The 12099-nt window shown below is 44.4% G+C and overlaps 1 protein-coding gene across 1 annotated transcript in view; it reads right to left on the bottom strand.

Moving 5' to 3' along the window:
* The window catches only part of SNX30 (sorting nexin family member 30), a 57743-nt gene that overhangs the window by 1941 nt on the left and 43703 nt on the right, over positions 1-12099 (bottom strand). Inside the window, exon 9 of the mRNA XM_065405926.1 lies at positions 2377-2529. Coding sequence (XP_065261998.1) covers positions 2377-2529 — 153 coding nt within the window. The remainder of the gene's footprint in view (positions 1-2376; positions 2530-12099) is intronic.

The raw sequence follows: 12099 nt of genomic DNA, 5'->3' as shown, positions 1-12099 counted from the left end.
CAGCCTACTCCCGACACTCGCTCCTGCTTTGACCCATGGTGCAACACCTGACGCTGACCCTGGTTCCAGGCTTCTGACTAACCTGACCACCCCCAATCCCTACAAACATAGGTAGATGCTACAGAACGGGGGGCAGCAACACAGGGAGTTTTCATTCCAGGCTTATTTTTATGATTACTTAGACCCAAATACTCATTCAGCGCACACCTGTCAGCAACTCCCACTTTCAGTAGCACACCTTGCCCAGAACAGGGCATTCGAGTAGGGCCTAGTTAAATAGTACTGGACAACAGAATCCTTTTCCTTTAAAGCAAACCTAGGAAATGCTATTAAAAAACTTCGTTCAGGCTGTGGGGTTCAGCTTTCGAGTCAAGAAGTGCCAAAACTAATTTTGCCCTCCTCATGCATATAGATTACAATGGCATTTAAACGAACAACATTATCTCATACCTTTTTTGTGCTTTCGTAAGGCACAACTGCTAAGATGGGCAGTGAATGAAGTAAAGAACCATAGATATTGTAAGAGCTCCTATGCGCTACAGTAATACAAATAATAAATAATGAACAACTATAGAAATGCAGGTCTGAAAGGGACCTCGAGAGGTCATCTAGTCCAGCCTTCTGTCCTGAGACAGGACCCAGTATACCTAGACCATCCCTGATAGGTGTTTGTCTAACCTGTTCTTTAAAGCCTCTAAACACAGGGATTCCACAACCTGTTCAACTATCTTTATAGTAAGAAAGTTTTTCCTGATATCGAATCTAAATCTCCCTTGCTGCAGATTAAGCCAGTTACTTTTTGTCCTACCTTTAAGTGGACATGGAGAACAATCGATCACCATCCTCTTTATAACAGCACTTAACTTATTTGAAGATGTATGTCCTCCCTCTGTCCTTTTATCTCATGCCCAGTTTTTTTTGTTTTTGTTTTTTTTAACCCTTTCCTCAGAGGTCAGGTTTTCTAAACTTTTTATCATTTTTGGTGCTCTCCTCTGAATTCTCTCCTGTTGGTCATATCTTTCTTATAGCGTGGCACCCAGAACTGGACACAGTATTCCAGCTAAGGCCTCAGCACTGCCAAGCAGAGCAGGACAATTATCTCCCATGTCTTACACATGCCTGTTAATACACCCCAGAATGATATTTGCCTGTTTTGCAACTGCATCATATTCAATTTGTGATACATTACAACCCCCAGATTCATTTCAGCAGTACTACTGCCTACCCAGTTATTCCCCATTTTGCATTTGTGCATTTGATTTTTCCTTCCTAAGCGAAGTACTTCGTTGTCTTTACTGAATTTCATCTTGATTACAGACCAAGTCTCCAATTTATCAACATCTCTTTGAATTCTAATCCTGTCCTCAAGTGCTTGCAATATCTTCGAGTTTAGTGAAAGCCACAGATTTTAAATGTACTCTTCACTCCATTATCCAAGTCACTGATTAAAATATTGACTAGTACTGGACTCAGGACAGACCCTGCTAGATACATCATCCCAGTTTAAACAATGAACTATTGGTAACTACTCTGAGTGTGATTTTTCAAAAAGTTGTGCACCCACATTCACCTTATAGTAATTTCATAATAGAAGATGCATCAATGATATTATATAACAAGAGACCGTCTACTGTGGCAAATTATGCTACACATGCAGCATAGGCTGCAGGGAAAAAAGAATATTGCATTTCAGAAACAGTACATCAAGTAGCCAAAAGTTAATCATGATGCACAAGGGTAAAATTAAGATTGCTATTCCCCAACCTCCATTTCCTTAACATATAAGGAATCCTCCCATAGGACCATGTAGCATATTTGGCTCTTGCTCCAGTGACTCAGTGAAAGTCGGAAGCAGGAGGGGGGCACAGACTCCTTCCTTACTCTAATAAGCTCAACGGTAAGTATTTGCAGGACCAAGTTAACCTGGCAGCAGGGGCAGCACCTGGTACACATGCTCCTGCTTGTCATCAGACAAGTCTAGCAGCATCAGGTCCAGACAAAAAGGGGCAAAACATAAGGGATGGTGAAAAAAATCACCATCTGGTAGAAAATGTCAATTACTGGATTAACTCCTTCCCTTGTGTAACTCCATTGCCCCTATTACATTTAGCCACTGTCTAATGATTTACAGCTCAAACCATAATGAAGTGGTAATACCGGAAACTTTCAGTGGAAGCCACAGGCTAATCAAGAGCCTTTACTGATTCGACAGCTAACCTAAAAACCTTAAACACCTGATGTGAAGTCCTCACACTGAGCGCTAGTTCTTACTACAACACAGGGTTTGCAATTTTTGAAAGCCACCCCTGACTGTAAGTCACTCAAAGGGATTATTTGTATGAGACCATCTGCTGCAGCTGCAGCTCAGGGCAATACCTTCTCATAGTATTGGATGTTTTTATCGGCCATTCCCATAAGCAGCTGCCTAAAATCTTGGCGCTTGTTGTTCTGCCATCTCTCCATGTCGGCTTTCAGGTCAGCATTGAAGCATTCCACTCGGTCCTGACATTTTTCAACTTCTGCCGGCACCTGAAGCAAGAAGCAGATTTTTCAGCAAGATAATGGCTACTTGGAATAATGGTCCCCCTCCCACCCAACCATGCGTCTCCCCTCATTTAAAATAAATTTTAAATTATCCCGACCATGTTAAATAGGTCAAAAAATTATGAATAAAAATATATTGGTGTCACTTCATCCTTCCACTTCCTTACCTTCTACCTCACCTTCTACCTCACACACGACATTTTTAGTTACTGAAAGGAGCGGAAAAGAGCAACAGGTAAAATGGCTGCAACAGGTAGAGCCAAATCCTCACCTGCACCCAAATTCACACCATCTGGAGTAGTCTGGGAAACTGTAGGTTGCTTTGTGTGTCTCCACACTCCCTAAGCTTTAGTTGGCGCAAGGCACAACACTAGGCCAAGGGAAGCTTAGTCAAGCTACAGTGAGTGGAAAGATGGTCTTGTGCTTTAAAGCGCTAGACTAGAATTCTGGACATCTTGGGTCAATTTCTGACTCTGACACAGACTGACTGTGGCCTTGGGAAAGACTGTCTCTCAGCTCCCCATCTGGGCAATGGCGATAGTGCTTCCTTTCCTCTACCCTCTCTCTCGAGTTTCTGACCATGCGATCTTTGGGGCAGGAACTTTGTCTGTTCTGCACCTAGCACAAAGGACAAAGAGGGCGGAGATGGGGCCCCTGCAAGCATTAGTGTACACAGCATCAATAGAAAGCAAGTTCTAGGGGAATTTGACACAAGTAAAACAAACAGCACTTAAGCCTCACAAGAAAAATTCCTTCAAAAGAGATCAACCTTATTTCTCAGCAATGTTAGCTCTTTACAAAGGGTAAGCCGCCTCCTTGATTTTCCATGTCCGATACCTCCATACAAAACCTAAAGAACTCTCAAAAAAGGATTGTCTGTTGAAATATTCCTTTTAATACCTTGAGGCTACACATACTGAATGTAGCTCTAGATGAATAGTCCAGATGTATGGTATTCCTGTCTATATCCATAAGCGGCAACTAAGGATCCTGGGTACATACATACAGTCTGCTTAGTGACCAGTGGATTAAGAGGTACAATCTACAGGATCTGTGGTCATTACAAGTAGGCTGCTCTGTAGCATATCCAATGTGCAGTTACGAAGGCAGAAGTTGAGGGCCAGACAAGGCACAAGTCTGGAACAAACTGTACATAGAAGAGACTGAGGGCAGGTCTACACCAGTGGTGAGCTGGAACCAGTTCGCAAGAACCGGCTGTTAAATTTAGAAGCCGGTGTAGAACCAGTTGTAAAGGGGCCAGCGGGTGGGCAAACCACATCCGGCCCGCTTGAGCTCCCAGCTGGGGAGGCTCCCCCGGCCCCTGCCCCGCTCCCCCCCCCTTCGCAGAGCCCCAGTGAACCGCGGCACCAGCGCTCTGGGCAGCTCTGCAGCTTTGAGCAGCATGGTAAGGGGGCCGGGAGGAGGGGTTGGATAAGGGGCTGGGAGAGGTTGGAGGGGGCGGAGGTTCTGGGGGGGGCGGTCAGGGGATGGGGAACGGGGGGGTTGGGTAGGCGTGGGAGTTCCAGGGGGTCTGTCAGGGTGGTGGTGGATGGGGTCGGGGCAGTCAGGGGACAGGGAGCGGGGAGAGTTGGGTAGGGGGTGTTCAGGGGACAAGGAGCGGGGGGGGGTTGATGGGTTGCGGGTTCTGAGGGGGGCAGTAAGTGGGTTGGGGTCGGATGGGGGGGCAGGAAGACAGGCACATGGGGCTTGTACTCACCGCACGGTTCCCTACCGGGTCTTCAGTGGCACTTCGGCGGGGTCTTCACTCGCTCCGGGTGAAGGACCCGCCGCTGAAATGCTGCTGAAAACCCGGAGCGAGTGAAGGCCCCCCCCCGTCCCCAAAGTGCCGCCGAGGACCCGGTAGGGAACCGGTTATTAGGATTTTGGGAGCTCATCACTGGTCTACCCTACAGAATTATTTCGATATACCTACATCGCAGGCATGTGAAAAATCGACACCCTGGAGCAATGTAGTTATACCGACCTAAGCGCGAGTGTAGACAGAGCTGGGTCGACAGGAGAATCTCTCCTGCTGACATAGCTACTGCCTCTTGCGGATCTGGATTAACTACGCCGATGGGAGTGCGTCTTCATTGAAGTGCTGCAGCTGCGCCAATGCAGCATTTTAAGTGTAAATGGGATGTAACTGAAGACCTTAACGTTCCAGGTTCCACAATCTGCATTAAGGTCCACTGATCCCAGGAACAGCACTAAAAAACGAGCATAAATTATATTGGAAATTCTTTGCGTCACGGACTGCAGCGACTTGTGTGTACACCACTCCCAACAAAACTGGCTTTGCATGCAGAAATGAAGGAGGGCATATAGCCAGAAAAGCCAGCTACAGCAACAGGCACATTAGAAATACTTCAGGCAGCTAGACAGAAATACCTCCTAACTTGCTAATCACTTCAGCAACTGGCAGAACAAGGGCCAAAAGGCCCAATTTTCAGAGGAGATGGAAACTCCCAATGAAGTCAAATGGAGATGTGGGTGCTCAGCTCCTCTGAAGAGCAGCCTCTCGTCAACCTGATCATTAGTTGGCTAGTGCCTAGTGAAGAGACAAAGTTTGGAATTCTCAGACGTACTCATTGGTGGCTAGGCCAACTCTGTTCTCTGCAGGCAATGGGAATCTTACCATTGACTTCAGTGAGAGCCCACCTGAAGGTGTGTAGTATAAGCCATGACCATTCCAGAGTACAATATTCAGGATACCAAAATGGAAATATTGTCCCAACAACAAGGCTCATTTTGGTCCCTGCAGGAAGATACGCTTCTATCTTAGGAGGTTCACATCTGTCAGCTTCCTCTAAACGGATACTGCCAGGATTATACTGGAGTTTGATACTCGAGGGAGAGCCATGCCCCTTCTGAACCAGGAGACAGAGCTGCAAGGAAAGGGAAATTTAATTCTGCAGCAACTCAGCTGAATTCCAATGGCTCAGTTTTACTGTTGAAATATGTCTACCATTTATGGATCAATATAAAAGCCACTTAGTAATCATGATTTTTTAGGATTTTAATATCAAGCAATACTTTACTTTAAAATCTACTACCAATGGCCTTATCTACTTACGGATTTGACTACATTCATTTGAAAAAGGAAGGTTTATTTAAGCCAGGGCAAGCTTCTATGTAGAGACGGTCCAGGAAATAATTTCTGAATCCAACTCCTGCTCCAAGTTGGAGTTCTTTGTACACGTTTAAATATTTGATCAAGAAAATGAGTTTATCGTCAGTGTGGAATGTCTAACCCACCCTACAATCAAGTAGTGCTGTATTTTGATAAGCACAGGGCAAGAAAGCACAGTATCTACGCCTGCCCTGTAAGTGTTTATTTTCTAGCCCTCACTTACATTCTAAGTAGCAAAGGAGACATTGCATTTTCTGTTACTTCAAAATGTTTGTCACCTGTTTGAACCCCTCCGGAAGCTTACAAGGAAGGCTTTCCTTATTGGAATTCACTGAGCCTAAGTACGTTAGTTATTGTGAGGTTGTGCAGGCAGAATGCTTGCCTGCTGACAGAGCTGAGATTAGAAATCCAGGAGTTCCTGTTTCCCAATCTTGTGCTTAGACCACATCTGACAGTGACTTCCCCCTCTGGCCAGGGGCAGATCACAACCCATTTCAGCTTCCCCTCGGGGGGGGAAACAAACAAACGAACAAAAAAGGTTGGGGTAGAGGGGGAGAATACTTTGCTTCTCAAACACTGAGGACTTGTCTACACCATGCTTCTTTTAGTGACAAGACTCGTCACTAAAAGTCAGCTTGTGTAAACGCTCTGTGTCAGTACTTTTGCCCATAAGCGCCAACTTCTGCTGGTGGGTGCTTGACCCACCTCTGGCCCCGGCCCCGCCCTGACTCCACCCCTGCCCCGCCTGCATTCAACCCTGCCCCAACTCCACCTCCTCCCTGCCCCTATTCCACCTCCTTCCCCGCCTCCTCCCCAGAGCGAGCCGCATTCCCGCTCTTCCCCACTCCCTCCTGGAGCTTGTTTCACAGTGGTAAGCGCTGGGAGCTAGGGGGGAGAAGCGGGGGCGCGGTGTGCTCAGGGGAGGAGGTGGAGGCGAGCTGGGGGAGCTTGGCTTCCGGTAGGTGCAGAGCACCCACCAATTTTTCCCCGGGGGTGCTCCAGCCCCGGAGCGCCCATGGAGTCGGCGCCTATGCGTTTGCCAACAAAATACTTCCAGCCCCGCGAGCAGCGTTAGCTTTGCCGCGTTCACACTGCCACTTACATCAGCAAAAAAAATTTTAAGTACCCGTGAAAAACAAAAGTTTTGTTGACAACTTCGCAGCGTAGACATACCCTGAGTAATGCTCACAAGCCCCCTGAGATGTAGCTCTTTCAACACGCTTCAGGAGTACTTTTACAATCCCCTATAACTGGTTCTCAGCCTTTTCCATACCCCAAGGCTGCCCTGCCCATTTAGCAATATCAGAAAGGTAGGGTAGTTGCAAGCCCATTACACTTGTTTGCACTCCTTATGTTGAGAACCCACAACATATTCAGTCCCTCCCTGGAGAGAAGCATTCAGACCAAGTCAGTGCTGGTCAGTGAAATATTCTGCAAGAGCAGAGCCATGTCAGCAAGGAGATCTCATGCATTCTGAGCTCAGGCATGGGATTCAGAACTTTGCTTCATGAAAGCCACATTTGAACTCAGAAGAGGAACTGTTGATGCACAGTGTCTATTTCATCATATGAAGTAAGTCCAGGGCATGCCACCTGGCTACCTTTGCTACAATGTTGAACTTCTACAGCCTCAAATACGGTTTTCAGTCCCACTAGTATCCACTTTGCTGCTGAAGTTTCCCAGTAATTTAAACAAGGTGTCCAAATGGCCTGGGATGCAATAGACTGGATTATATAATCACAAGGCTGCCATTTTCTGGTCACAGTTGCAAGGATGGTGCCAAAGCTACCAACCTAACCGTGCCAATCCAACCCAGCTGCTAGAAGTGATTGTTGGAAAGCTTTGAAGAAATTCCTCCACCTGTCAGTATACAGAAAAACAAAGTACTCTGAAACCAAATTTAAGAGTTAGGCAAAAGGCACATCTGTAATTTCATCCAGTTGGGTTGAGAAATCCTGGCTCTCCTGAATTGTTCTAGACACTTGCTCCTAAACTTCTGCAGCAACATCAAGAATTTGTTCTCAGACTGCATCGCTGGAGATGGGAACTGCTTTGACTTGACTGGCAGATCCCAAAGAACGTTTAAGACAGGGCACAATCAGTGTCTCCCCAGTTACATGTGGCTTGTCCACAGCAATAGCAAGTCTGACTCTTGGAGGACTTCATGATTATAGTGTTGCCATTTAATAAAACAGGCTTCTGATTTTGGGAACCCACGTTTTTGGGGGAATTCAGTGGATTTCTTTTGTAACGATAATTCTTGCTCCAGTGCTTCTCTTTTAGTGGCCATACACAAACCCCAGAATCCTTTGCCAGCTACTGAGACAATGCCTTGTAGATATCACAATAAATAACAAGCATTTTGATGTGTGCGTGGGTCTGAGCCCACCAGAGGGACAGATACACCAAACGGGGAAGAAGAGGAGTGGAGGATACCAGCCTGCCGCTTCGCTCCATGAACAGTGCAGGGAGCATACCGTGAAATGTGATTAACACCCCTCGAGGGAAGGGCAAGATGCAGCTGTAGGCAGGCCCAAGACAGACAAGAGACAACGTTGACCAAATTTCAAGGCATACTAAAAAAAAAAAGTCAAACCCCATTGCCACCGAATGGACATCGCTGTGACGGAGGTTGGTGTGACAATTAGCGCCTCTGAGATCTTTTATTTCAGGCTGCCCATAGATTCAGGCAGGGATCTTTGAAACCATAAGGGCTATACACACATTTTTTTCCCTTAAATGAAAGGGAGAAATAGGGAGGGTTGTCAAAACTCCACTGAAACACCTAGGGGGTCTTGCAACCCAGAGGTTCAGAATCCCTGTCCCATAACAAATCCCTGGTTGCGAGGACACACCGAAGGCCACCAGCTAAGCCATGCGTGCTCTAAATCAGGGATCACAGTCATAACCTCTATGGGCTGACCGAAAAGCTGTTCTCCATTAACTGTAGGCTGATAGAGATTATGGACCGGGGGGGTGGGGGGGGGGGAAGGAGGAGATAATAAATGGACCAGTGTATAATTTTTCAGGGGCACCTGGTTCCACTGAAGTCAACTTCTGTTTATTTCGGTGGGATCAAGGTTTTACCCTTGGTCTTCCAGAGATGCCAAACACCTGCAGCTCCTGTTGAAGTCAATGGGAGCGGAGGTGCTTAGCCTGGAAGACAGGCTCCATCTCGTGAAGGCCAGGCAAGAAGGGCGAGCGTCCAGTAGAGGACAGTAACTCGAACATATAGCCAGGGCAGGCAAAAACCACAAGAGTGTTCTCTGAATTTGTAAACGCAAGAGAATAAAACTGGGTCCAATTTTGGGCTTAAATTACAACGTGTCCTTTTAAGGCCCCTGAATATATTAACCGACTGCAAGGAAGCCAACTGACAGCTGTAAATTAATTTTTACATGCATATGCTTTCAGTAATCTTGTTCTACTTAAAGATGGGAGTAGAGGCTTCAGTATTTTAAATTTTCATTAACCTAAAAATGAGGTAATTCAACCAACTATTGATTTAAGCCTTTTAATTCTGGCAGCAGAAATACCATCATGGGGAAAGAAGAAATGTGCTGCTCTGACAAACTTTGACATTAAGTATATGTGGAATGAGGAAAGTAGAAGCATGTATCCAGTTGAGACTGATCAAAAATACAGTTGATATTCTTCATTAGATAGTCAAGATGATTTAAGCACTAATGGAAGTTGTATGAATAAATCCCTACCCTACATAATCAGTGTAACCTTAGGACTTTAGGATTTTGGCTGTAGAATTTGTACCATGTCTAGAATTCCATTTATGCAGCAATGGACACTGATGATTTTGTATATCTCTCTATAGTGTACTTCATTAACGTGTAATGAATTTGGTAGCAGGTTTAGTCCTTAAGAGCCCAAAATAAAAATAAAAAATAAAAAAAAAAAATCAGAATTAAGGCTAAAAATCCCATGCACATATGATCACTGATAGGGACTAACCCATTGCAAGCTACTCAAGGATGGGAATTTGCATTTCCTTCTTATGGGTTTACTTTGACTATGTGCAATTCAGTTTACATTGCCAATAATATGTGAAAGAACTCAAGTCTGCCTTTTTGAATTCAGCCAGAAGTTCTGTATAATCAGACTATTTACTATTCCCATAGATTCATTGTGCCTCTAAGCTTTGGGACAAAGCCAGATTCCACAATTGGTGCTAGTGCTCATTGAGTCCCTTTAGTTAAGGGTACGTTTATTATTTTACTTCTATTACATTAGTAATTGAGATTTCAATACATACAATGTTTCTAATACAGAATTCCAGGCCCAAGTTAGGAGAGAATGGGAGGGGTCCTTCTATACCTGCAACTGCTGAAGGCAAAACACTGCAGAGATAGCAAATGGACTGTCACACCAAATACAATTATATTGGATACATGTGAGGACTATCTGAAGTTAAGCAAAGTATATCCTGATTTAGTATCTGCTGGCTTAAACGCTAGAATTATTTTAATCACAGAATCTGATTTCATAAATACACACTTGTTGATCTTAAATAATTAAAAAAAAAAGACTATCAAGGCAAACTGCTGTTAGAATTTGGACATGACTCAAGAGTGTTGGGAATCAGGTCAGGTTATGAAGTACAGCAAATCCTAGAATGCCCTCCAGTGGTGAAAAAGAGCAAAAATATTTCTTGGATCCTTCTCAATCATTGCAACCCACAGCAAATAAACTTCTGCTAGACCACCAGAAAGATTTTTGACAGAATTATCTTGTTGACATATTAACTTCAACAGATCCCAAAACAAACAGAACAGTACAACTGCAATGTGGGGCAACAAAAGTCCAACTCACTGCAAATTCCAGTTCTTCTGGCCTGTTTTTTGTTTGGTTTCTACATTCCATTAGACCATACAAACAGCTAAAAAAAGTTCCGTGAAAGCAAGACAAAGCCAGAGATCAAATGATAACCTTGCCCAGTATAGTAGTGATCGCTAATCAGCTTTTTCATTTTAAATTGTTTCAAAGGTTTAGAAGACTTAACTATTTTAAAAAACTTCCAACCTGTCCCAGGTTCTAGGTAGCAGCGGCAGCATTGTTTGAACAAAAAATGTTAGGATGTCCATTTGCTCAGCTGTATTTGAGTGCTTAAGGAAACAAACTAGGACGATCTCATTGTGTTGGAAGGCTTTTGCATAGGTCTAGCTGGAAAGCTGTTAAGTTAAATTTGCAAGCAGTCACATTTAAAGGGAAGCAAACTTTGCTATTTTGGAAAACACGAAAGGGCCAAGAAAATGAAAATAGCTACTGAAAATGCATAATGTTGTTGCATTAAACTCTTCAGCACTGAATGTCTCAAATCCTATAAAGAGGAAGTGGCTGTTTTTCTACCGAAGGACACATTTGTGTCCAATGTAAATTAAGAACTGTTTGTGTTAAAGAAGCAACTCTATGGGTACTCCATCCACTAAATGGGCTGCAAACCCTAGGCACAGTGGGGAGCACTGAAGTTGGAGGAAGCCACCTTGAATCAGTGTTTCCCAGCCAAGTGCTAATAAGATCCTTCAATTAAAATTTAAAATAGTGAGGGATAGTTATGCAAAGCTCTTAACTCAAGCTCCCCATTTAAGTTTCTTCAGTTTCTGCTCCTCAAGATTCAGAGACAGAAAGAGACTGCAGGAGAAGATTGAGAGAGGAAAAAAGTCAAAGCGTGAGCAGATTGGGAAGGAGAGATTAAGGGTATTATGCTCATGATGGACGTTGCTGCCATAATTCACAAAATACAACTTGTAGGAAGCGTTACGTTATCATACAGAAATGCTATGCCAAGTTGCTGCATGGTCTCAATGCAAAACCCAAGTAAGATGGATTACTATTTGGAGTTGATTTTACCTGCTTGTTATGTGTGCATCTCTTTCCACCTTTAGGTATCTGTACGTGTAAGCAAGCAGGTAAATCAATACCAAATAGTAGCTAATCTTGGTTGGGTTTTACATCGAGACCAGGAAGCAACTTGTCCTGAAGGCGGCAAGGGATGCACCTCACTAACATAAGAAAGCTCATTTGTTCTTAAAGGGCCTGATCTGAAGTCCACTGAAATCAATGGGAAGCTTTCCATTGGCTTCGGATCAGGCCTACAGCAGCTAGGCCTTACAGTGGGACAAGGTGTCACCCATGTGGAACAGCCAAAGAATTCCATTTGCTGCAGTGGTATATCTGTAGTTATAAAGCATTTCTAACTCGACTCATCTTCCCCTGCAAGCTTACTCTTACTCCTTTCTACATTGAATTTGGCTATTAACACATTCTCCTTGGCTCGCCTCCTAAAGCCAGCTTGCAGCTATATGACAAGACATTGCTCTGCCGTGCACTGCTTTTTTCGCAAAGGCACGAGATTGAACACAGATCTAGAAACATAAAAATTATCTCCATTTCTCCACAGAGTTTTCAGT

Source organism: Emys orbicularis, chromosome 6 (assembly GCF_028017835.1).
Source record: "Emys orbicularis isolate rEmyOrb1 chromosome 6, rEmyOrb1.hap1, whole genome shotgun sequence".
Classification (NCBI taxonomy): domain Eukaryota; kingdom Metazoa; phylum Chordata; order Testudines; family Emydidae; genus Emys; species Emys orbicularis.
Note: the sequence above shows the minus strand (reverse complement) of the source record. Positions and strands in the feature narration are given on the sequence as shown.